The sequence below is a fragment of the Crocuta crocuta genome, unplaced genomic scaffold (assembly GCF_008692635.1).
Source record: "Crocuta crocuta isolate KB4526 unplaced genomic scaffold, BGI_CrCroc_1.0 scaffold233, whole genome shotgun sequence".
Taxonomy (NCBI): Eukaryota; Metazoa; Chordata; class Mammalia; order Carnivora; family Hyaenidae; genus Crocuta; species Crocuta crocuta.
The window spans coordinates 516,055-543,439 of NW_027529526.1; the positions used below are offsets into that span (position 1 = coordinate 516,055).

The 27,385-nt window shown below is 35.0% G+C and overlaps 1 protein-coding gene across 2 annotated transcripts in view; it reads right to left on the minus strand.

Annotated features, from left to right (window-relative positions):
- PRMT3 (protein arginine methyltransferase 3) overlaps positions 1–27,385 on the minus strand; it is a 128,421-nt gene that overhangs the window by 75,670 nt on the left and 25,366 nt on the right. For both annotated transcript variants that reach the window (XM_077761080.1, XM_077761079.1), the window contains 2 exons: positions 26,970–27,091; positions 7,602–7,701 (listed from right to left, as the gene is read on the minus strand). In XM_077761080.1, coding sequence (XP_077617206.1) covers positions 7,602–7,701; positions 26,970–27,091 — 222 coding nt within the window. The remainder of the gene's footprint in view (positions 1–7,601; positions 7,702–26,969; positions 27,092–27,385) is intronic.

A 27,385-nucleotide genomic window follows, 5' to 3' on the forward strand; every position in this document is an offset into this window, starting at 1 on the left:
AGGCAGCTCTCTAAATCCAGTGGAAGTACAGGAACAACAAGTTTTCTTTACTACAAATTGGTGGCGTTTATATGATTACTCACGTCTTGTGAATCAAATATCTGCTCATGGATAATTTTTAAATAGAACCACTTCACACATTATTATACTTAGAACTGTGTCAACTCAGTTACACAGGAAAATCTGTGTTTATATTAAATGCCCAATTCTCTGAAAATGCAAACTGTAAATTTTAAGAGCTCTCTTTCATTATGAGGTAGAAGTAAACACTACTACTGAAAACTTCATAAATTGCTATATAATTTCAGAGTTTGATATCAAAACTAACAAATATTTCATGTTCTCTGACTAGCATAACTGAGAAATTTTCCTAAAGGCAATTGACTCATATTCCTGAATAACTTATCTTCTTTATCTTCATCATCAGAATAATTTACTTACTGAACAAAAAGATTTACTAAAAAAGCAATTCATAACAGGCCATGATAGAAGAACACTAAAATGGAATATGGCATAGGGAATAACATAGGGCCACAAAGCAAATAAATACCATCAAATCAATCACTCATGATATACTGACTCTCCTGGCAAAGGCAACCTCCAAAAATCTGATGAAAATGATATAAAACACCTAAACTAAAATTTCCCCATAACACATAATTGTTTCAATATAAACAACTTTGCTTAAAGCACTAAATAATTTCACTTAGATGTGGTATCAAGCATAGAAAAAAAGAACATACATTTGAGTAATGTATGTTACTAAACTTTTTAATGTAACCGCAACTATTAAATATCCTAAGGTCCACTTTTTTTTTTTAATTTTTTATTTATTTCTAGGAGAGAGAGAGAGAGAGACAGCGTGAGCAGGGGAGGGTCAGAGAGAGGGAGACACAGACTCTGAAACAGGCTCCAGGCTCTGAGCTGGCAGTCAGCACACAGCCCGATGTGGGGCTCGAACCCACGAACCGCAAGATCATGACCTAAGCGAAAGTCGGACGCTTAACCGACTAAGCCACCCAGGCGCCCCTCCTAAGGTCCACTTTAAGGATTTCTCAAAGGGTTACATGTTCTCTATAGATACTAAGGCCCGACTATTATAAAATATTCCCCTTTCTAGAGTATGAAATAGAATGGCCAGAGTATGATGTGAATTCTAATTTAAAGAAATATTACTATTAAGTAAAGAAGAGGATGGGGAGTAGTTAAGAGCTCAGATAAGTGTAAATATTATAAAATTGAAATAATTATACATAAGGGACCTATTCTTAATTACATTTTTATTCCCTTAGTTTTCATTTTATTCTTAATCCAGAAGTCAGCACATCCATAAAAAAATCTTATAAACCACAATTTTCCTTTCATTGTTCAAGTACTGTAACTATCTCCCTGTTAATATTTATAGTACTCAAAAATATTACAATAAAAAGTATATTTTATACTTAAAAATTACATATTATCAGTATTGCCTATAAACTGTATACTAGGAACAAAGAGAATTTTGCTTGAAACATACATATAATAATTTTAATTAACATTAAGAAAATGCTAAAAGTATCCCCAACCCTAATAATCCATATCTATCAGGTGATTTTCATATTTCTTTGCACTAAATATAGGCAGGGTCAATAAGTAAATGCTAGCCATGGAAACAGAGCATCATGTGCTTTAACAAAGGGCTCATAAACCAAAAGGAAAGCACTAAAGAATGTTCTTCACCCAAGTCCCTGTCATATGCTACCTCCATGCTTTCATATGCTGTACTGAAAATTCTAAATAAGATCATATCTGTGGCCAGTGAATTTCTATGTGGGAAAGTTCTTATACATTCCCTTATTATTCACTAATGCTAAGCCTTATGATAAAATCTGGCCACACCAAGTAAACCCTGGCTTCCATTCTTGAGAGAATGGAAAAAGGTACATCAACAATTAATTACAATACACTGCAAAAACCTGAAAACAGAATCTTAAAATGAAGTATAAAAGAGAGGGAAAAGAGAGATTTTATATGTGATCAAGGAATACATCAGAAAACTTCATGGGGGTGGTGTCTGAGAGGAGTCTTAAAAGAACTATGAGGAGTCTGCCAGACAGAGAAGATATAACACATTTAAAAGAAATAAGGCAATTTGCTAACACATATTTTGGTCTCACTAATCCTCACTATCTTCCATTAAGGGGCAAACTGTTTCTGCCAGAAATACACTAAAAAAACATGATAACAGAAACAGGAGTAGGGGCTCAGTTGGCTGAGTGTCCGACTTTGGCTAAGGTCATGATCTCATGCTTTGTGGGTCTGAGCCCCACATTGGGCTTTGAGCTGACAGTGTGAAGCCTGCTTCAGATGATCTGTCTCATTCTTTCTGTCCCTCCCCTGCTCATGCACTCTCTCTCTCAAAAATAAATTAACATTAAAAAAAAAAGAAATAGAAATAAAAGACATTAAAAAACAGTAATCTCTGTCATCAAAAGAACATTCTAAAGAGTTCATTTTATGTAGCTTTGTCATTTATTTTTGTGTTTTAAATTTGGTGAGAATTTTATTATTGATTTTTATTTTCATTAATTTTTTTAAGTACAAGAAATCCTGTAGTGAAAAGGTGTCTCTTGTTTTTCTCTAATGGAACAAAAATGGAATAAATAAATGCAAGGAAAAAAATGTTAAGTGGTATAGAGTTAGGGAGGAAGTATGTTATATTTCTTATCTTGAACCACTGAACATGTGAAATTATCTCAGAAAAATTTTTTTGAACATTTATTTATTTTTAAGAGAGAGACAGAGTGCAAGTAGGGAAGGGGCAGAGAGAGAGGGTGGGGGGAGACATAGACTCTAAAGCAGGCTCCAGTTCTGAGATGTCAGCACAGAGCCTGAGATGGGGGCTCCAATCCACTTACTGTGAGATCATGACCTAAGCTGAAGTTGGATGCTTAATCAACAGAGCCATCCAGGCACCCCCAGAAAGTATTTTAAATAAATAAAAAATACATACTAAATTTATAAAATTTATTTAGCTTAAAGTTTTCTGAATAATATATGTAAAAGAAGAAAAATATAAGAATTTTTAAAAAATTCTTAAATTTAGGTCATAAGCATATTTCTTGCCGAAAAAAGAAAGTGCACCTGCATAAGTGAAAATTTATGTTGTTAAAAACAGATAGGAAAGGCCACCTATCCTCATGGCCGTTGGCTGAAATAACATGGCTCTACTGTCAGACCAAACTAAAGTCAACAAAAACATTTCAACATCCACCAGTTTAAAATGTGACCTATGACAGGTTTTATGGTCAGTTTAAAATTGATAAGCCAAATGACAGCCATGTTTTCTAAATGATATCCTGACACACTATTCATCAACTATAAAGAGTATTAAATATGAACAAAAGACATACCATCATGTGGGTGTGGGTATGTTAATACATGCATATTATACAGATATACTCATGCTGGTGAAGGTAGGAAAGTTATTTCTTAAGTTTCAAGGACAAATCCAAGAAAGAGAAATTTTAGGTAGCTTCTGTGAAAAGCAAGCCTAGATAGAAAAACTACAAGGGACTTTAGACAATTTGAATGTATGTTGTGAATCACCATGACAATGAAATATAAAGTTTACCTAATGTGTAATTCTGATAATCCTGATGACAGAAGAAAACAAAGAGGGAAACAAGAATCATCACAGGCAATTGTGCCATATGATGCGAGGATCTTATCTATGTATTTGTAAGGAGGTCATACTGAAAACATAGATGGAAAACAGCAACACCAAATGAGTCAATCTGGCTTAACTGAATTGGAGACACTTTGAATAGTTTATTTTTGTTTTTTTTTTTAGTTGATTTTTGAGAGGGGAGAGAGAGAGTCAGAGACAGAGAAAGAGACAGAAAGCTAGCATGTGCAGGAGGGACAGAAAGAGAGGGAAAGCGATGATTCAAAGCAGGCTCCACAATGATAGTAGAGAGCCCTTGTGGGGGTCGAACTCACGAACGGTGAGATCATGACCTGAGCTAAAGCACACGCTTAACTCACTGAGCCATCCAGGCGCCCCACTTTGAACAGTTTTATTAGGCAATCAGCAATAAGATGTCACAAAGAATGGCTCTACTGGTACTGTAAAATAGGAAAAATGAAAAGAGATACTCACAGGCATAAATATTAACATCCTGTAGAGATTAAACTGATTTAAAGAATATTTATTTAATGTCAGTTATTTATTTAACTAATAATTTTCTGAAGTAGAAATTCCATTCAATAAAAATGAAAATATAAAACTTAAGGGAGGCCTACATCTGGAAATTCATAAACATTAAGAGGCAAGTGACAGTTTATTAAATAAGATGCTGACAGAAATGATCTGGCTTTTAAAATTACATTCTTAACTAAGAACACCTTCCAAAATAAAGGCAAAGTTCATGAATAGCTGTAGACAAAAAAAACATATCTAGATTAACACGGAAACGTTAGTGGACCACAGGAGAAGAGAACAGATGGACATCTCTGCAATACAGGATGCCTACGGTGCTATACTGCATTACAAGTCCATTAAACATCTGTGCCCAACTATGCAGGGTATATTCTTTTTTTGCCCTTCTTTGTTGAAAATACTTTTAAAAAGGGAGAAAAAATATAAGCTATGGCTTAAAATTGTGTTTTTTCTAGATTTTTGCATCTTTACCAGTATATGTAAAAAAATAAATCAAAGATAGGATTCTATGCAGCATATTTTAATTTTAAAATGTTGGTTCATGAAAATGTGGCTTTAAAGTGGATTTAAAATAGTCAGCCATTTACCCACTTCAGCCCAAGTAGGAGTGTGAAAAATGTTGGATATTTTAGAAAGCATACCTGTCCTTGTTTAATTACACACTTGGAGTTTTCCAGCTACGCAGCTCAGAAATCCTACTAGATATACCCAACTTAGGAGGGAATTTACAGGATTTAGAAGGTTCTATAAATTTTATTGCCAATCCACAAAGCTGACTCAAAACGTTCCAGCACAAGCCTACTTAAAAAGCTTAATGCAAATTTCACTAGAGAAAAAAGGCTATCCAAAGTTGACTGCCTTAGAATAACTGCCATAAGTTAGTGTCTAATGCTCTACCCAGTGCAATTAACACAATCTGCTAGACTTCAATGCCACTGATGCTTAAAAGGAGGACAGACAGTAAGATAATGCAAACTCTTAAGTTACACTTTTGTGAAGAGGGATAAGGAAAGTTCTTAACACGTCCCGAACACACTGATTTACTTTCCTGGGTGAAGGGCTTCTAAAAGCACCTTGGTTCCAAACAACTGGTTTTCATTTTAGATTCCAGTGACTCAGTATTGTCTGTGTTACAAACACAAAGAGATTATACCTGATCAAACCTCCAAAATGAAAGGTACCCTTTACATCAATTAGAGCCTAGGAGAACAGAAACCACAGGCAATGAAAATAGAGAAAAATTAATGCAGAAAGTTGGTTATACAAAGGAAATCATCAAGAAGGAAGTGAGACAACTGGACATCAATGACACCAGGAAATAACTAACACTCTTAAGCTAGAGAGACAGAAGGAAGAAGCAGTGCTGCCAGAGTCCAGGGCCAGAGTCATATAGAGGACACTGGGATTATGAGTGGGAATTGGAATCAGAAAAGAAATAGCTTCTGCCAGCAATATAACTAGAGGCAAAGAGAAGCAAAGAAATGCCCTGGCTTCTCCTCTTCTGAAATCTTCCATGTTTCCCATTGGGTTTCCCAAACCCTGGGCAAGATGGCTGTCCCTGAAGCCTAGAAAATGTGACCTGCAGAGGTCCGTCAGCACAGAAGCAAGCAGGAGAAGAGTGTAAAATGCACCTGAGTGCAAACAAGCCCAAGACCAGTACACCTTTTGAATAAAGTTCATATTGTAAATGTGACCATCTTATAAATTCACCTAATCAAGCCACTTTTTTGTTATTATGACAAATGGCTCTAAGATTTCAACTGAATATTAATATTTCTCGATAATCTTTTCAGATTTTAAAATGAAAATTTCTAGAATATCCATATCTCTAAGTAAAATCCTGCTAGGCAGGGCAAGAATTATTCAAATAGTTAGTTAGTTATACCCAGATATGTAAAAATGTTCAATTGACAGGACAGGAAGTTCAGTAAAGTCTGTCTTTTAGTTTGCTTATAGCCTAATTTAGAATAATTTAAGAGATGCATTTTCCAAGAAAAATAAAATGGTTCCTAGAGGAATGAGGATATCAGCCAACATTTAGTATACAGTGTTTTAAATTATTGCTGTGGAACTGACTCTAATGTGCTTATTCGAAAGAACCCTTTTGTTGTCCTTAAAAAGATGCTGGGTTTCTATTTTTAAAAATATTTTTGTATTCTATATTTTGAGATTTATTTATTTATTTTGAGAGAGAGAGAGAGAAAGAGAGAGAGTGCATGCACGAGTGGGGGAGGGGCCAAGGGAGAGGGAGAGAGTTTCTTAAGCAGGCTCCACATTCAGCGCAGAGCTCCTACAGGGGCTCAATCAAGACATGAGCAGAAATCAGGAGTTGGGACACTTAACCCACCGAGCCACCCAGACTCCTGAGCATACCTTGGATTTTTAATTACATATAACTAAATCCATACCTTTTCACTCAATTCATTAAAAAAATCAAAGTGTTGATACAAATTCTTTAGTATAAGACACTATGATTAAGAATTATTAAAAGCCAACCCTAGCATAAAAATAAAAATGAATATACTCTTTCATGTACAAAAGAGTTAACTACCAGCAACAGTGACCATCAGTGACTCTAGAGTGAAATTTACTAATACATTAAATCTGAACATCCCAAAAGCTCCCTGAAATTCCTGCTATTTTGCTAGAATTGTTAGTTTATTCCAAATTTATACATAATTATAAATCAAAATGCATTCTTTTCAAAATTTTTTGATAAATCCACTTAGTGAAAATATATTATATCATATGATTTTTTTAAAGGCTTAAAACCTCTCCAAATGGTTAGGAAATCTTTATCTAGAAATACTAACTTGTCGTCATCAAATTGGCATATCAACAAGTCAAATAAGCTGTTAAATACCATTAGTTCCACTTTACGTACCTTTAAAAATAAACATTCTGCACTTATGATTTGAAAAGCAAATTTTAAAGCAACATGATGTATTTTAATTTTATATGTAAATAACGCTAATAAATTCTATTTTATGTGATAAGGAATACCGACCACATGGCCAGACATAAGAAAGCCAGCACATTCAGTGTGATGGCAACAGTGGCGACATCATGTTAATTTTGACGAAACAGTCCTGGTAAGTTCTTACTAGTCCTCAGAGGCTTTTTAGCAAACATTTTAGGTCTTTACAAATTTACAAAGTAGAAAAACAATAATCCTTTATAACGAATTTACAAGAAGCTAATTTTCTCTTTTTAAAAAGATTATGAATGGCCTGTGAATAAGTACCATATCAGAATAAACTACCATAAAGACTGTAGCTGTTTTTAAAATAATCCCACTATTCTGCCACTTGTCAAACCTAATTAAATGCAGACAAACTACTTATGCCTTGTTTTCTTTTTTTTTAAACCAATAAAAGTATTTTTTTCTGTAAATACTTACCATCCACTCAGATATAATGACATCCACTTTTTCTACAGGAAGGCAAACTTCTTCAATCTTTCCTTTAATTAGTATAATAGTATCTTCAAGTTTATTTAGTCTGAAAATTATCACAATGAATTAAATTCATTAATTAAACAGATTCAGAAAACTAGTCAAATTACATAATTCCTTGGCAACTGTTCATATTCAAAGTTTGTTTCATGTTAAGTTCCATTATTCCCTGGCCATTAGAATTACTTTTGACCATTACATGAATGTCCAAGAATGTTTCTGATTAATATGGCAACACTCTGAACAAATATTAAACACTTCAGCTTGAAAAGAAATCTGAATTTCGTCAAGAATACATGTCAAAAAAATTACTGTTTTTTTTAAGGGAGAGGTGGAGTGAGACATACAAACGACACCAAAAGTATATTTTAAAGGCAAGTACTGTGTCACAGTAGAGAAAGAACTAGAAATCAGAAGCTCTTTCTCTGAACTCCAGATCCTCTAGTAATTGTCAGCTAAGTGATCATCAATTTTAGTACATGTGCTGCCGAAGCGAGCACTAAGCGACCTTTACCACATTATATCATAACCTCCCTAAGCCTGTGTGCTCATGTGTAAGAGAATACTTGCTCTATCTACTTCATAGCCTATTATGAGAATCAAGTATTTGTGAAAGCAGCACACACGTCCTCAGCACATATTTTCTCAAAACATATGCTGCATAAAACCTGAATATCTACTACAATCTTAAATGTTTTAATCTTGTCCACTGACATTCATTAGATAACTTTATATGCTTGATCTAAGACTAGCACATATTTTTCATCTTCCTTTTGCAATTTGAAATAAAAAAGAGTTGAGATTATTTTAAAAACCTAAAACAAGCTACAAAGTTGGTATCTAGTTAAATAAATAAACTCCCGATCCTCAGAGGATGTGCATCTGAATTACAAAGGATTTTTTCTGCTAATAAAAGAAGTCTTTCCTCAAACTCATTGACATATTATTTACATAAAATTAAATGCAATCATTTTAAGACTAACTTTTGTTGAATTTAAAAAAAATAGAGATAGTTGAACAATCGCTATTATCAATATACAGAACATGTCTATCTCCTCAAAAATATTCACTAGCACTCACTTCCCAGAAAATCATCCTGAAGAGGCAACCACTGATTTTCTTTCTTTCCCTACATACTAGATTTGTATTTTGTAGAGTCTCATATAAATGGAATCATAACAAATATACCTTTCTGTGTCTGGTTTCTTTCAATAACCATATTTCTTACATTCATTCATACTTTTGTGTATAGCAGTAGTTCATTCTTTACTGTTGCTAGGTAGTATTCCACTGCGTGGATAAAACAATTTTGTTTATCCACACATGGATGGAATTCTGGAATGTTTCCAGCTTTGGTCTATAAGAATAATGCTACCATAAACATTTGTGTACAAGTAAAATTGTTCTGTCAAAACAAAGTGTCTAGGCAACTTTTAAAGAAACTGTCATTCTATTTTACAAAGTACGTATACATTTTTAAATTCTACCAGCAATATATGTGTAGATTTTTATTGTGTCACATCCTTGTCAACACCCAGTATTGTAAAGCTTTTAGATTTTAACTATGTGATGAGATCTCATGGTTACCAATTGCATTCTTCTAATGATCAAGCACTTATTATGAGCTCATTGACCATACTCCCACATCACCTGTCGTTCCAATTTTTTGCCCATTTAAAAAAATGCATCCGTTGTATCTTATTATTGAATTTTAAGAGTTCTTGATATATTCTAGACAAAAACCCTGTGAGATATACGTATAGTGAATAATTCCTATCATACTGCGGTTTTTTTATATCTTTAAAAATTTTTTTATGTTCAAAAAAATTTTTATTTTATTTACTTTTTTTAATTTTTGAGACAGAGAGAGAGAGAGAGAGACAGAGTGTGAGCGGGGGGAGGGGCAGAGAGTAAGAGGAGTCACAGGATCTTTAGCAGGCTTCAGGATCTGTGCTGTCAACAGAGGGCTCAATGAGGAGCTGGAACTCATGGGCTGCGATATCATGACCTGAGCCGGAAGTCTGCCCTTAACTGAGTAAGCCACCTAGGCACCCCAGGCTTTTTCATGTTTTAATGGTATATTTGGAAGAGCTAGTTTTTGATTTTGATAATGCCCAATTAATCACTTTTTTCTTTTGTGGTACATTTTTGCCTTTACCAAATCTTTTCACCTGTATTTTAACATTTTTGTTTCCATTTGAGTTAATTTTTTCATTTGGTATCATTTTTATTTTTCCCTCATATCAATACCTCACAAGGGAGGTATTTCTTCCAACTTTCTTGAAGAAAAAGTATCACTAACCCATAGGATTACTTTGGTATCCTTGTCAAAAATCAATTAACCATACATATATGTAGGTTCATTTCTGGCTTTCATTTCTGCCCCACCATATAGATAAGCATCCTTATGCTGATACAACACTTTGTTGATTACGATAGCTTTAAATTAAGTAATAAAATCTGACAGTGTATATCCTTCAACTTTATTCTGTCTTAAGAAAATTATTTTGGCTATTCTGGGTCATTTGGGTTTCTATATAAATTTTAACATCAACTCTTGGTAATGTAATGTACTTTTCAGTGTTGATATCTTAGACACACCTTGTTAAATTTATTCCTACATGCTTGATGATTTTGGTCGTACTGTAAATGGTATATATTTTTAAGTTTCTATTTCTAGTTGCTTGTGGCTACTAATAAAAAGAAGTATAATTAATTTTCATATTTTGACCTTTATTCCCATGACTGTGAAAAAGGTTTTAGTTTTAGCAGTTTTAATGGCTAATTTATAGATACCTTTTTTAAAAAAATATTAAACTCATTTATTTCTTTTTATAAAAGTATTATATTAGTTTCAGGCATACAACATAGTGATTTATTTTATAGATTTCTTAGGACTTTACATGTACATAATCATGTCATCTGGGAGTAACAACAGTTTTACTTCCTTCAAATCTTTTATTTCTTTTTCTTGGTTTATCGCCCTTATTAGATTCCCAGGACAACAGTGAATAAAAGTGGTGGAAGTAGACATCTCTTGTTTTGCTTCCAATTATAGAGGGAAAATATTCATTAGCTATTATTATATATGACATTACTTATCTTTACCAAGTGAGAAAGTTCCCTTTTTTTTCCTAGTTTGCTGAGTTTTCCTTATGAATGAGTTGCAAATTCTAACAGTTTTTCTGCATCTATTAAGATGATTCTATAGTTTTCATTTATTTTCTGTTAGTATGATAAATTATACTATTTTTCAAATATTAAACCTATCTTGCTTTCTAGGATTAACTTTACTTGGTCATAGCTTATTATCCTGTTTATATATTGCTGGATTCAATTTGCTAATTTTTTACTTTAAATGTTTCCATCTCCTAGACTTACCATGGTGCTTATTTTGTAATGTATATAAATATTTAATCACTAAGTTATTCACCTGAAATGTAATACTGTATATTTTCTTCTTCAATTAAAAAATGTTTCCATCTATATTCATAGGGATATTCATCTGTAGTCTACTTTTCTTGGAATATCCGTTCAGGTTTAGTATCATTGTAATGGCAGCCTAATAAAGTAAGTTGCAAAAGGTGCTGTCCACTTCTAAGAGTTTCATATTACTTCTTCATTAAATGTTATATTTGTTAGTTGAGTCTGGAGTTTAATTTGTTGGAAGGATTATAACTACCAACTCATTTTCCTTACTAAATCTAGAGATATTCAGATTTTCTAGTTCTTCTTGAATCGATTTTGATAACTGATTTTTCAGAATATTTCTCCATTTTACCTAAACTGTCATATTTATTGGCATAAAGGTTTTCATAATAATTCTCTATTATTCTTTTAGTCTATAGGATCTGTAGTGATGTTCCCCTTCAATTCTAATATTGGTAATTTGTATCTTTTCTTCTTGATAATTCTAGTTAGAGGTTTATCAATTCTTTTATCTATTTTTTAAATGTTTTTTAGTGTTTCTTTATTTTTGAGAAAGAGAGAGAGAGAGAGCGAGCATGAACAGAGAGAGGGAGACGCAGAATCCAAAGCAGGCTCCAGGCTCTGAACTGTTGGCACAGAGCCTGATGTGGGCCTCGAACCCACGAACCGTGAGATCATGACCTGAGCTGAAGCCGGATGCTCAACTGACTGAGCCACCCAGGCGCTCCTCAATTCTTTTAAAAATAAACTTTGTTTTCATTAATTTTCTCTATTGTTTTGTCTTGTACTGCACTGATTTCTGTTCTTTACCTTTTTCGTCAGGTATATTTAACTTTTCTTTCTCTACCATATCTTTTAAAACATTAAAAAAAATTTTAAATTTAATTTTTAAATTTTTAAATGTTTTATTTATTTCTGAGAGAGAGAGAGAGAAAGAGAGGCAGTGTGAGCAGGGGAGGGTCAGAGAGAGAGGGAGACACAGAATCCAAAGCAGGCTCTAGGCTCTGAGTTAGATGTCTGCACAGAGCCTGATGCAGGGCTCGAACCCACGAACTGTGAGATCATGACCTGAGCTGAAGTTGGATGCTTAACTGACTGAGCCACCCAGGTGCCCCAAAATTTTTTTTAACTTTAAAGAGAAAGAGAGAGGTCAAGCGCAAAAGTGTGCAGGAGTGGCAGAAGAAGGCAGAGAGAGAGAATATCTTAAGCAGACTCCAGGCTTAGTGCAGAGCCTGACACAGGGCTTGATCTCACAATCCTAGGATCATGATCTGAGCTGAAATCAAGAGTCAGACACTCAACTGAGCCACCCAGGTGCTCAATCAGTTAAGTGTCTGACTCTTGATTTTACCTTGGGTCATGATCTTATGGTCTCATGAGTTTGAGCCCCACGTGGGCTCTCCACTGACAGCATGAAACCTGCTTGAGATTCTCCCTCTTTCTCTCCCCCTCCCCCACTGGCTCTCTCTCTGCCTTTCTCAAAATAAATAAACTTCAACAACAACAACAACAACAACAACAACACTACAAAAGCCTAGCCAGGACAAAGAATATAATGAAAACATCTAGAATAGGATTAAATGAGGTTGCAGAAAGAGAAGAAATAAAAGGAACAGAAAAATATTTTGAACTTGGTAAAGGATGAGAATTATCTAGAACTGATAAAAAGCATTAAGCCACAGACAAATCCAAAGAATCTCCAAAAGGCTATTTTTTTTTTTAGATCCATGTATTACATAAAGTACAACTCCAAAAAATCAAAACAAAGAAAAAATTTTCAACAAAGACAGATTACCTCCCATAAAATAACAATTACTCTGATAGGTGACTTCTTAAGAGCAAAAGCAGAAGCCAAAAGGCAATGGAATGATATTACCAATGAACTAGAGCAAAAGTGGGCAAACTTTTTATTAAATTGCCAAATAATCAATATTTTAGACTTGCAGGCCATATGATTTCTGCTGCAACTATTCAAGTGCTATTGTTGGATGACAGCAGCAATAGACAGTATGTAAACAAAAGGGTATGGCTGTGTCCTAACTTTACTTACAAAACAAGTGGTTGGTCCATGGCTCAAGTTTATTGACTTCCAGACTAGAGCATTGTCACCACCAACCTAAAGTCTCCATGCAGAGAAACACACCTCCAAGACAGAAGCAAAATATATTTTCAAAAGAACCAACATCATTGTTGTTTGGCTACAGCCATAAATGTACAATGAAGAAAATGTTAAAAAATAAGTTCAGGAAGAAGGAAAATGATCCAAGACAGTGAAATATGAAGGAATAAGAAAAGATAATGGACATATATGGGTGAGTGAATACAAAAGATCAGACTGTGAACTCTAACTCACATTAACCACAGATTTTACCCAGGGTCAAGCTTTACAAACAATTTCAAAAACAGGGGCAATTAAGTGGTCCAGAGTAATTAGGGAGGAGTCTGGGACATTCAAGATAAAGGCAGCTGCTTAGGTCTTTCCTTCTCTATGTCAGGCATGCACTCTGTCTCTAAGTGAGAGGGCCCTCTCCATGTACCAGATCACTTCCTACTTGTCAATCTCCTGATTGCCAATATCTTTGAAATTATTAATGAAGCTTAATACTGGGTAAGATCCCTGGGTAATGAGGTTTGTGAGAATCTGACTGAAAAATCTGTTAGCTCGGGGTGATGTTATTAGGAGGACTCTCACACAGATGCATGAGTCACAAAGGCTTAGGTACTTTTTAAGCAGAAAAGGAAGGGACTAAAAAAATAGGAGGATATAATCCTGGGATAGTTACCTAGACATCTTTGGTACGAAATGGGAAGACTCCAAGAAACTGGCCACTGGTCTGACAGGGATCAGTAGGCAGAGGGGAAGACAGTGAAAACTTCTATTATCTAGCTGTTACTAGCATGTTTGATAAATGCCAGTCCTTTTAGGGAGGAGATAATGGTAAGAGAAAAAATATATACAGTTTTTCCTCTCACTGGAAGGCCTTCTTATGCCTCTATAGCTACTTTGGGGACATGAACTCTCCACTAAGAAAGTAATGAACTAAGGCTTTAGGTTATCCCAAAGATAATATAGGTAGGTGGAGAACAAGGTCAGAGAATTCCTGAGTGCTGAGAGTATTTTGTGAAAGAAATAGGGTATTTCACAGAGACATACCAGAAAAGCCTAGTGAATCAATTATTGGCATGGACAATCAGAAGGATGTATCACTTATTTTACATAAAACAGAGCTGGATTACTTGGGTTGATGACAGATCCCTATGTGGCAATGAATAGGTGCTTCTAGGTGGTACAACTAAACTGTTCAGTGAATAAAAGCTGGGCTATAGTATATATACCCCAAGAGGGTAACTGCTCAGCCCTCTTCCCAATGTACAGATAGTTCTCTGAAGCAGAAAGAATGCTGTGAGTGCAAATAAACTTAGACTGGCTTTGCAATAACAATATAATTGAATGCTATTGACAGAGATGATGACAGATATGAAACTCAGTGACTCCTCATTCTTGACCACTTTATATAACCTTGATACGTAATCCAGAGGCAATATGTGACTGCCTTATTTAATTACCAAGAATGGGACTGCCTGATGTTCTTGACATACAAAAGAAAGTGGACATCAGTAAGAGAAAAGATGGAGGAAACAAAAACCAGCTCATTGAGAAAGGCAGTTTAAATGGCTTTTGAAAAACAGTGGAGGAATTAGATAAGGTCTCTATTAAGGAGTTATTCACAAACTTTGTAGAGGACGGTTCAAATCCTAGTAGGGTTGTTAGGGTCTTTACAGGCTTATTCTTAGCAGAAATTACTGCAGAAAATGTTGTAATATTACAGATACCGAGAAATATAAGGCAATGAGACAGTGACCAAGGTCAGAAGGTAGACTGGGGAAGATGTTAAAATAGCTGACTCGTGACTCATGCACAGCCTTTACCGGGGGATATTCATCCCCTGGGTGAATTTTCCATTAAAAATGACTTAATGTCCTTGCATCGTCTGCGAGGTTCAAAATATTAACAATACACTTTGATATATTTTAATTTTTAATGTCTAAGTATTTCATGTTCCTTACAGAAATAAAATTGATTTCTGTGTATTGTGTATTCAGCACCTTGATAATTTTATCATTGAAATTATTTATAGTTTATTTCTGAGGTTCATATTTACAAATATACTATAAATGAGTAAGAATAGTTTTCTTTCTTCATTTCCAATTCTTACAACTTTCTTTTTATTGCCTTGCTGTACTGGGATCCTCCTTATAGTATTAAATTGAAGAGGTGATGTCAGGTACCTCTGGCCTATTCCTGAACTTAAAGCAAATGCTTTCAATGCTTCATCAAGATACAGGCTATAGATTTTTTGTTTGTTTATTTTCAGATACTATATATTATGTCAGAACATTCATTTTTAGTCCTAATTTGCTAAGAATTTTAATATACGGCTATACTGAATGGATATGGAATTTTATCAAACCCTTTTTTTGCATCTATTGAGATTATCTCAATAGACTGTTCTGGTTGACTTTCTCATACTTAACCAACCTTGTATTCCTGGGATAAACTTTACCTTCCAATATATTGCTCAATTAGTTTTCTAATATTTTGATGAAGATTTTTGCATATATGTTCATGAATGAGTGACCTGTAATTTTCTCTTCTACTGCCTTAGTAGAATTTCAGTATAAAGGTTATATACTGCCCTCATATATGGATGCTTGATTCTTGACAAAGATGAATGACACTGCAAAGTGGAAAGGAAAGAACGGTCTCTATCATAAGTAAGACCGCGACAACTAGGTCATTTAAACAGATTATGTATTAAAAAAAAAAAACAAAAACAAAAGAATAAAACTGGATCCCTACATCATGCCATATACTAAAACAATGCCCAATACGATGCCTAAATGTAAAAAACGCAACTATAAAGCATTTACAACAGAATATAAGAGAATATCTCAATAAGGTTTCTTTTTTTTTAATTTTTCAATGTTTTTTTTATTTATTTCTGAGAGAGAGAGAGAGAGTGAGCGAGCGTGAGCAGGGGAGGGTCAGAGAGAGAGGGAGACACAGAATCTGAAGCAGGCTCTAGGCTCTGAACTAGCTGTCAGCACATAGCCCAACGCGGGGCTCGAACCCACAAACCATGAGATTGTGACCTGAGCTGAAGTTGGACGCTTAACCAACTGAGCCACGAAGGTGCCCCTCACTAAGGTTTCTTATTCAACTCACAAACAATGGCTTTTAAGAAGAATGTTGCTATGTGAAAACTGAGAACTTCAGTATATCAAAAGACACTATGAAGAGAGCAAAAAGGCAAGCAAGAATGGAAGAAGACGTCTGCATTACATAAAACCTATAAATAAGTAAAACTCTAAATAAAGATCGCCTACAAATAAATAAGAAAAAGATCCAACTTAACAAAAATATGATAAAGATATAAACCGATATCTCACAGAAAAGGAAACTCAAAGGAACAACATTCACATGAAAAGGTGCTCAGCCTCATTAACAAACAAAGAAATACAAATTTAAATTGCAATAAGACCACCTGGAAAACATTTTTAAAGATAAGACAATGCCAACCAGAATTGTTATGTACAAAAAGTTCGTAACAGAATTGTTCATAATAGACTGGAAAACCCAAAAATATGTCCATTAAGAACAGATCAGATAAACTGTGATACAGTCATCAGTGGCCTTCTTTACAATAATAAAAATGAATGAACTACAGTTACATACAACATGAATAAACACTAAGAATAATGTTTAGGAAAACAAGCTAGACAAAAAGAATGCCTAATGTGTCATTTCATTTATTTAAAAATCAAAGTTGAGTAAACTGAACTATCTTAAATGGATAGCCGTGTAAGTGGCTAAAGTATAAAGCAAACAAAGGGAGTGATTACCATCCAAGTCAGGACAGGAGTTACCTCAACCAGGAAGGGGCAGCATATGACCGCAAAAGGGCAAATGCAGGTGGGTGGGATTCTAAAGTGAGGTAATATTCCATTTCTTACTATTTTATGCATACGTATGCATATTACAACATATGTTTTATACACTTTTAATACATATGTTACATTTCACACAAAAGTAAAAGGAAAAGATGCTTGCATATTTGGGTTTTTTAAAAGAAATATTTAATAAAATTCTTCTTGATAGAACTGCTATAGTTGCTTACTATTTACTGAAATATTTATTTCTGCTTTAACAACTAGAAACACTTTAGAGGAAACGAAAAGTGAGCTCCTTAAAAGAGCAAAATGTTCCCATTGCCTAGAAATACCTTCAGAATGCTACTGCTGGAACAAGCTGTGTTCTGTAAGAGGCCATCTGCTCAGGCTGTTTACTGTCTGCTACAAGTCATAATCTTACTTGCATCAGTAATTACTTGTTCAAATATAAATATAACAGGAAAGATTAAGACTTCAGGCAACACACAGAAAAAAAGACAAAGGCCATAATTCCCAGTAATTCTGTATTAAACAGCTCAACACAGAGATCATTCACATAGATAACCTCTCTCATGAGACTGTTCATCTTAATCACCACCTGATTTCCCATTCATGAAAAAAACTATATATTTTACCTTTCTCAAGTGGCTACTCACTAAACCTCTCTTTAGCGAAAAAAGCATTCCAAATGAATTCTATCTCTAGAATCACCTGCTCAAAAACTGGCTTTAATCTCTAGAAATATGACATTGTAATCAAAAGGGTATTTAAAAAAATTTTTTTTAATGTTTTATTTATTTCTGAGAGAGAGAGAGACAGACAGACAGACAGACAGCATGAGCAGGGGAGGGTCAGAGAGAGAGGGAGTCACAGAATTTGAAACAGGCTCCAGGCTCCAAGCTAGCTGTCAGCACAGAGCCCGATGTGCAGCTTGAACCCATGAACCGTGAGACCATGACCTGAGCTGAAGTCAGACCCTTAACTGACTGAGCCACCCAGGCACCCCATCAAAAGGGTATTTTATGTATGTCTCTTAAGGAATCTGGTAAGTATTGAAATCATCTATTTTTCTGAGTGAAAATTTTGTTAGGAAATAAGGAAAATATTTGTTATTCTATCTAAAAAGTAGCAATTTAACTTTATTTCATCATATAGGATCACCAGCAAGCTTAATTATCTTAAACTGAGCCTACAGAAATGAAAGACACAGTCCAGGCACTTAGGAATATGGTCTAAGGCAGACAACAGTAACAGCACAGGGTATCATAGTAGCTTATATAAAAAGCCATTAAGTGAGGGGCATTTGAGTTTAGGAAATTAGCTCTAGGAAAAGATAGAGCACCTAGAAAGATGTATGTGGGTATAGGGATAAGGGAGTACACATATATTTGTGTGCACAAAATACCTGTGTGTGTGTGTACAGAAGAGAAAAGGGAAATTTGAATAGTTATAAATAATTCAGTATGATTAGAGCAACAAAAGGTCTACAGGGACAATTTATTTTTGTTGGGAGATAAAGGTGATAGATACTAAAGAGTCTAGATTTTATTCAAAGACAATAAAGAGTCATTTCAGGATTTTTAGAATGGGAAATATCAGATCAATTTGTAATGTACTTCTCCCCAATGTGGCTTAAAGACCTGGTCTAGGTCCAAAGAGGAGCATGGTCTAGACATGCAAGCAGCATAAAGTATCATAGTAGTTCATGCAGTGAATGCCTAGTCAAATAAGTGGCACTGAAAGTTTGTGATAAAATAATTATAAAGTTCCTCTAGAAGAATCCATGAGTACTACAGAAGGGTGGGGAGGGAATACTCTGATATAAAAATACACAAGGTATATCAGTATATTACTTTGCTTTCATTTCACTATGGCATCCGAGCATAAATACTTCCCTTTAGTTCCCAAAGCAAACTAACAATAAAGTAATACAAAATACTGTAATAAAATTGATAAATGCATCAAGATTTTAGAAGTGATATCAAAGGCAAGGATTCTGATAATTTCATGGGAGAAAAGGGGGGATTAAATTTACTGGCAAATCCAATGGATCCAATGCTCCGTGCACACATCAGAGAAAATGAGAGTTGGAGGGGAAAGCCATTCTTCACAACTCAAACCCCTCGAGTCAAGAGGTATACAAAATGGAAGTGACAAGAAACTGAAAAATCAATGGAAGAAAGGGAGATCTCCCTCCATTCCCCTCAGAGAGAAAATATATATCAGTTACCTTTATTAAGAAATCTAATCCTCCACTCATAAATGCAAACAAAAGACAAGGATTCTCAACCATATGAGACAAAGGGCAGACTAAGTACAATTCATGAAAAATAAACTCTACAGACAGATCATTTCAAATACAGTGCCCAGACACAAAGCCAAAATAAGGCTATTCAACGAACTGGCTCCTTCCCAAATGTATCATTTGTTATAGATGTGTAGCTATGGAATTACTGACATTGAGAACATTTATTGTTTAAAATTAGCAATAATTCAACTTCTAATACAATGAAAAACAGATGAAAAGAATCATCTGGATTCAAGCAGAGACAAGCAGAGACCTGGGTTTTCAGGTTTGATGATGATTTACCTGGCTTTCAGTTTTGATGTCCTGGGTCTTGAAAGTTAATTAATTTATGAGTTCATTCATTAAATAAGTATTTAAATTGAATACCTACTATGTTCCAGGTTACCCTTCCAGGTGGTTCAGACACATCAATGAACAAAAAAGAGAAAAATTCCTAACATTGAGGAGCTGATATTCTAGTAAAACTTACATTTCTATGTATTTCATTTCGTGTGACCTAAGGCTTTAAAAAGCCTTACCAAAATGTTGATAGTGATCTCTTACACTAGGATCACAGGTAACCTTTAGTTTCTTCTTTATCCTCTCTTATGTCTTCCCAACACAAAATACATCCTTCTCCCCCGCCCCTTTTCTTTTTTACTTGAAAGGTGGGAGAATTGAGCAGGGAAATCAGTATGGCTGTCCTGGACAGAATGGATGACAGCTGCTGGGAGGCAAAGATGAAGTACAAATAACCAAGCCTGTTACATGCAGCTGTATTAATTCTGGAGAGAAAAGTAAAAATGTGAATTAAGATAGATTTAAGACACATAAGTGGCAGACAAGGGATGACTGAGAAACATTGAGGTTTCTCAATTAATAGGACTCTTTCCAACAGGTATGTTGGTAGTAAAAAAGAAGCAAAAGTCAAGTATGAATCCCAGGTTTATAATTTTTACCTGCGAGAAAGGAGTCAATGCAGGTATATTCCATTAGTTCTTACTTATCTCTGTAACCATGGCAATAATTCCTGACTAAACTCTAATAAAAACAACATTCACATAGTCACTGGGTAATGATACTATTCTATATGCCCAAATCCATGTAGCAAGATAAACGAGGATGGCAGCATGTTTATTTAACACAAACATGAATATTCCTGATGGGCACCTGGTGTCTGACATGCATTTATATCATGACATGCATTTATACCATGGTCACATAGGAGGTGCCCCTATGATCAGCTCTTTTTGAGAACTACAGGCTCTACGACTCAAGCAAAATTCCTTGGGTAGAAACATCTCACATGTGTTTGCAGCTAGAGAGAAAAAGGACATTTGTGTGACTCTTGCAAAGAAAAGATTACCTGGGAGCCTGTACCTGACTTCTTACTGATGGATATCTTTTTTCCTGCTGTCCCTGAACTGTGCCTTTGCTGTAATAAATCTTAGATGTGAATACAACTTTATACGAAGCTTTGTTCTTCCAGTGAACCACTGAACTAGTGGGTAGTTATGAGATCCCCAAGACAGGGTCACTGAGTGGACAGGAGATGAAGGGTTTAATGGGCTGGGAGAAGAAATGAATTTAGTTTTCTTGTAAACTGTCTTCATTGCCTTCACTACCTTCAGTAGAATTCTATGTGTTTTTTTTTCTTTGGAACAAGTATGTTTTTCACCATTTTAACCTCATCAGCAGTTCCAAGTTCTCTTCACTCTTCTGTATTATTTCTATTAAATTTAGAAACAAAATATGAAGGAACATTACTTCAAGAATTTTTCCTGGTATATTTTGTGATGTTGTTCCAAATCTGACATAGAGGTCACCACTACCTTCAAAATCATTTTGTTAAGTTCATTCTCAAAGACCTGTACTAAGAATCTATTGTGAATCAGGCATTTTGCTAGGTATTAGGGATAAAAAGATTGAGAAGATATAGCTCCTGTCCTAGAATCTAGAGGACACTTACATAAACATGACAACAGATCAAATATCCTCTAGGCTTTTCAAATGTTTCATTTCTAACAGTATTCTAGATACAGGCAATATAAAAGATTGCATCTTTAATGTCATAGTGAGATTTAAAGTATTGCACTGTAGCCTCACGATGGATCAACCTTCTCAGAAAAGCTCCTCTGCAATAACATTCAGCAGTCTGAATAATGAGCTATTCCATGGTTGAGTCAATGAGAAGCCAAAGGCAGCCACAGTAATGGTAAAAATATTACCAGAAGCTACCCCTGCTTCCGGAGGGCAAAACAGTATACAACTGTCTGCCACTGGATAGCTTTGCTATCCTTACATAAGTTTATGTTTCTAAAATGATTATTCACTGCAGAGTTTGAAGTATGACAGCACAAATAAGAAACAATTTCTCATTCCCTCCATGTTATCACTTTGAGTTCTATTTGCGCCTGCTAATATAACATCTTTGAAAACCTATACTTTACTTTATTCATGTCTGCAACCTCAGAACTGCAAGCCTAACCTTCTTCTTAAGTCCTAATATTTACATATATATTTTACATATAAGCTCTAACAAATATGTCAGTCTACATTAAAATCAATATTTACTTCATTCTAAACACATTTCTTTAAAACATTAGATCTCTCTCTTAAATAAAAAACAACACAAATTATTTTATCATTTTGAACACAATTCAAGGACTGTAACACAGTATATTTTTAAAGTAATGAAAAATGCATTTTAAAAGTATCTCTCTTCTGGAATTTAACCTTTTTATAGATGTAAGCTGACAGAGTTTTACAGAAATTCTACTGTGTACACGCTTCCCACAAGGATGCCTCAGAAGAGCTGAAGACAACTCACAGCCTGCTAATTGGAAGAGCTCTCTTCACTGACTGACGATACTTGTAGAAGGCTCCAATGTACAATGGAGAAACGCATAAGAGAAGTTGAGAGTAGATTTCAAGGAAAGAGAGTCAGCACAGAAAAGAAATTGGCCAAATCTATAAGTTTTAAGGCATAAGAGAGTAAACTGTGAGCAACTGGAAAAATGCAGAAAGCCATCATATTTTGGGGGGTGGGGGGAGAAACTACAATAAATGATTACTTTTATTTATTATTATTATTATGATTATTATTATGTTTTCAGATTTTGTTTTTTCAAGCAATCTCTACACCCTCCATGGGGCTCATATCTACAACCCTGGGATNCCAAATGATTATTTTAGAAATAAAACCAAACAAATATAAAATATTATTTGGGGCACTAGTGCCAAGCTAAATATACCACTATTACTACTAATACGATTTACTGCTAAAATTTAATAAGCAGTTACAGGCCAGCCATGTTGCAAAGCACCGTAAATGGATTCAATCCTTATAACAGTCTTAAGACAGATACCACCATCAACCTCACTTTATAAATGAAGAAAACCAGAGATTAAAGAATTTAAGTAATTTTCCCATTATTATATAGCTAATTAATCAAAAAGCCAAAATCAGAAATCAAGTTGTGTGATTCCAGATGCTGAGAGGAATATGCTATACGCCTCATCAACTGGTAGAATGATGAGCCAGTAAATTGTGGGAATATGAATGGTAAACTGTTTCCTGCATACCCTTTTATAGACACATTTACAAACAGAAGGACAGAAATTATTTTACCCAAGTATGAATTTCAAATTTTTACATGGAAAACAAGGGAGAGATGCTCATAGACACTATAGAAGTAACTTTTTCACAATATAAAATAGGCAATGGATAGTATCTCTGAAGAAATAGTATAATGTTGGCTTATCCAAAACAACTTATCTAAAGCAAAAAGGTCTGATTTTCAAACTCTATAGATTTTTTTTTTGACAGGGAGAGAGAGAATAAGCATCTGTGTGCAAGGGCACACGAGTGGGGGAGGGGTAGAGAGGCAAAGAGAGAACCCCAAGCAGGCTCCACACTGTCAGCACAGAGACTGATGTTGGACTCAAACTCATGAACCATGAGATAAATCATGACCTGAGCTGAAATCAAGAGTGGGATGCTTAACTGACTGAGCCATCCAGGCATCCCTCAAAGTCTACAGATTCCACATAAAGCAAACGATTAACTGCAACTGACACATGCCCTGTAAGTGGTGAAAGGCAGATACATATAGTAAATTGGCTGTGAGTATGAACTATTGAGTCGGGCTGCCTGGGAGCTAATTCTGGCTCCACTACAAGTAAGGAGAGTAACTTAATCTCTCTGCCTCAATTTCTTAATCTCTGTAATAAGGATAACAATACATTGTAATTATATGTACTTCAAAGGAAACTCAAAAGAGTACTAAATTAACGTTAGCAATTTTTTTTTTTAAATGCTTTATTTATTTCTAGGAGAGAGAGAGAGAGACAGCGTGAACAGGGGAGGGTCAGAGAGAGAGGGAGTCACAGACTGTAACAGGCTCCAGGCTCTGAGCTGGCAGTCAGCACAGAGCCCGACGCGGGACTCGAACCCACGAACCGCGAGATAATAACCTAAGCAAAAGTCGGACGCTTAACCGACTAAGCCACCCAGGCGCCCCAACGTTAGCAATTTTTATTACTAAAATCAAGCACCTAAAATTGAGTACTAAGTCATTTTCAATAAATGCTCTTATGCAAAAGTTCCATACATGGCAGCACTAAATTTATACACAATGAATTTGAATATAATCACTATACAGGGTATTTCTAAAAAGCCACTAGGAATCTTACGTGAAATAAAATGAAACAAAGCAATACAAAATAAGTGTTACTACTATTCTTTTTCTTTTCTTCTATAAAGGAATTAAAATGAGAACACATCTAGCCTTACTTCATAGAAACCAAAAATGACAAATATGTAAATAGACATGATCTTTTATAAGATAAGGCTTCTAATAGAAATTTCTTACCAGGGTGCCTGGGTGGCTCAGCTGGGTGAACATCTGACTCTTGATTTTGGCTCAGTCATGGTTTCCCAGTTATGGGATCAAGCCCCAGGTGTGGCTTTGCACTAGGAATAGAGCCTGCCTGACCTGACCCCCTCTCCCTTTGCCCCTCCCTGCTTATACTTCCTCTCTCAAAAAAAAAAAAAAAAAAAAAAAGAGAAATATCTTACCATAATCTTACTATCCACAATAAATTTTTGATAATTCTTCTAAAACAATATCTTCTTTAGTGTTTCTCATATTTGTTTGTATGGCAAAGTACAAGCAAGTGAAGCTACTCTTTGCGGAACCTCAAAGATGATGAAGATATTCATAATGGTACCATAAGAACCAGGAAAAACTTTACCAGATTATAGAGTGACAACACATATGCATATTCTCCAATATGAAAATCATAACCACAGGGGTGCCTGAGTGGTTCAATGGGTTAGGCGTCCAACTCTTGATTTCAGCTCAGGTCATGATCTTAGGGTTCTGGGATGGAGCCCCATGTCAAGCTCTGTGCTGACAGTGCAGAGCCTGTTTAGGATTCTCTGATTTCCTCTCTCTGCTCCACCCCCGCATGTTCTCTCTCTCTCAAAATAAATAAATGAACTTTTAAAGAAAGAAAATCGTAATCACAAACCTAGGATCTATGAAAAATCTAAGCAAGATCAATGTAAGTTTTTCATTAATATCAATTTGGCACTTGTAAATAATAATAGTAGGTAACTTTCAAATACCTATTATGTGTCAAGCAATATGCCAAAGAGATTTATATGTATATCTTACTTACAACTTATATTTTTGCTCATAATCATATGAGGCAGTCAATATTATTTTTATTTTAAGAGTGGAACAACTGATGGGGCGCCTGGGTGGCTTAGTTGGTTAAGCGTCCGACTTTCGCTTAGGTCATGATCTCGCAGTTCGTGGGTTCGAGCCCCGCNAGTGGACAACTGAGGTTTCAAAAAGATTAGATATAATTTAACTTAAGTTCAAATAACTGGTAAGTCAGAGAGTACAGATTCAAGCCAATCCTGACTTAAACCTTATACTCATTTAAAAAAATTTTTTTTAATGTTTATTTATTGTTTTTGAGAGAGAGAGAGACAGAGGACAAGTGAGAAGGGGCAGAGAGAGAGGGAGACACAGAATCTGAAGCAGGCTCCAGGCTCTGAGCGGTCAGCACAGAACCAGACAAGGGGCTTGAACCCACAGACCGTGAGATCATGACCTGAGGTAGAGTCGGACGCTTAACTGACTAAGCCACCCACGTGCCCCTAAACCTTGTACTCTTAACCACAACACTACACTTCTACATTATGCAGTAATACCTAAAAACTTAAACATCATAATTATATTTAATGTTAATGAGGAAGAATTAACATTAATCAATTTTAAGAACAGAACATAAGTGTCAATGGGAGGACACTTAAGAATTGTTGTTGGGGAGGGGGAGGTGAGGGGAGGGATGGGCATGGAGGAGGGCACCTGTGGGGATGAGCACTGGGTATTATATGGAAACCAACTTGACAATAAACTATTAAAAAAAATAAATAAATATTTAAAAAATTGTTGGGGATTTAACTAATGCATGGTGATTATAGTTAGTAATATTGTATTTATACACTTGAAGGTTGCTAAGAGCATAGCTCTTAAATGTTCTCACCACACACAAAAAGAGATGGTAATTATGAGATGCAATGGGGGGGGGCGGTTAGCTAATGCTATGGTGGTAATCATTCTGCAATACATAAAAGTATCAATGCAACACAATATGTATCTTACATTTATACAATGCTATGTGCCAATTCTATCTCAATAAATCTGAGGAGAAAACAAGAATTACTGAGAAGCTCCTATTAGTGATTTACTCTGGAAATTACTCCTAAGTTCCAAATGTAAGGCGCTTTTGTGGTGCTTTTAAGTACACAGCTAAAGAAATCTAGTTCTATAAGCTGTAATTTGAATAAAGACCTTCTTACTATGATATAAGCCAGTCATAAAATCCATCCTTGATTCATTAACCTAACTTAACTCCTCAGAAATAGGAAATACTTTTAGAGAATAAAATTAAGTTTTAGGGGATAAGGTGAATCCACTTTGCTTTGTTTATAGTCATTCTGGAATTTACTTATTTTAATTTGGAGACACAAAGGTTAGTGCTATAAAAAAAAAAGATAACCCTTGGTCTTTAATGTGATCACTATTTGCTAAAAGAAACAGAACTGAAATATTCAGGTATGCAGAGTCCTCTAACAATATTACCTGATGTCAATGATTTCTAATTTCGTATTACTATTTTTAATCCTTTTTTACTTGAGAGAGAGAGAGGAAGTGAAATCATGTGCATATACGAGCTGGGGAGAAGGGCAGAGGGAAAGAGAGAATCTTAAGCAGGCTCCACGTTCAGAGCAGAGCTCAATGGGGAGCCCTATCCCATGACCCTGGGATCATGACCTGAGCAAACCACCCAGGCACCTCTCTAATTCTGTATTATAATTAGCGTATTCATAATCATAATTGGAAAGACAGGAGATTCTATAAAAATAATTTGTATCAATGAGAACTGTGAAGAGATTATTCATAGCTCAAACATGTCTGGCTGAGTATGACCTAAAATCCTATTATTCTAGAATGAATTTTTACTAAAAGACAAATGTGGAGTCTACATGAGACAGCCATTAATGACAACAAGACTGTTAATCATCATGTTTAAAAATAATTTAAAATCAACCCTTAAAATACATCTACCTTATGATATCCATTGCCTGGTAAAGTATTTCAGATTGATCAACTCCAAGAACCTTCTTTGCCCCAGCTTTAGCTGCAAACATAGAGAGAATTCCAGTTCCACAGCCAACATCCAGAACTACCTGGAATAAAAAAAAACAACAAAACAGATATTATTGAAAAGATCTAATATTTTAAGTTCTAATTAATTAGAACTTAAAAGTCTAATAATTTCTTTCTATTTGAAGAAACTGAAGATATCAATACAATGAGTTGTTCTAAATTTTTCTTTTTTTTTTTTTTCACATAAGCTCTGCACTCAGCATAGAGCTTGAACTTATGACCCCAAGATCAAGAGTCCTATGCTCTACCACCTGAGCCTGCCAGGCGCCCCAAGCTGTTTGCACTCCAACTTGTTTTAAATTCTTAACAGGTTT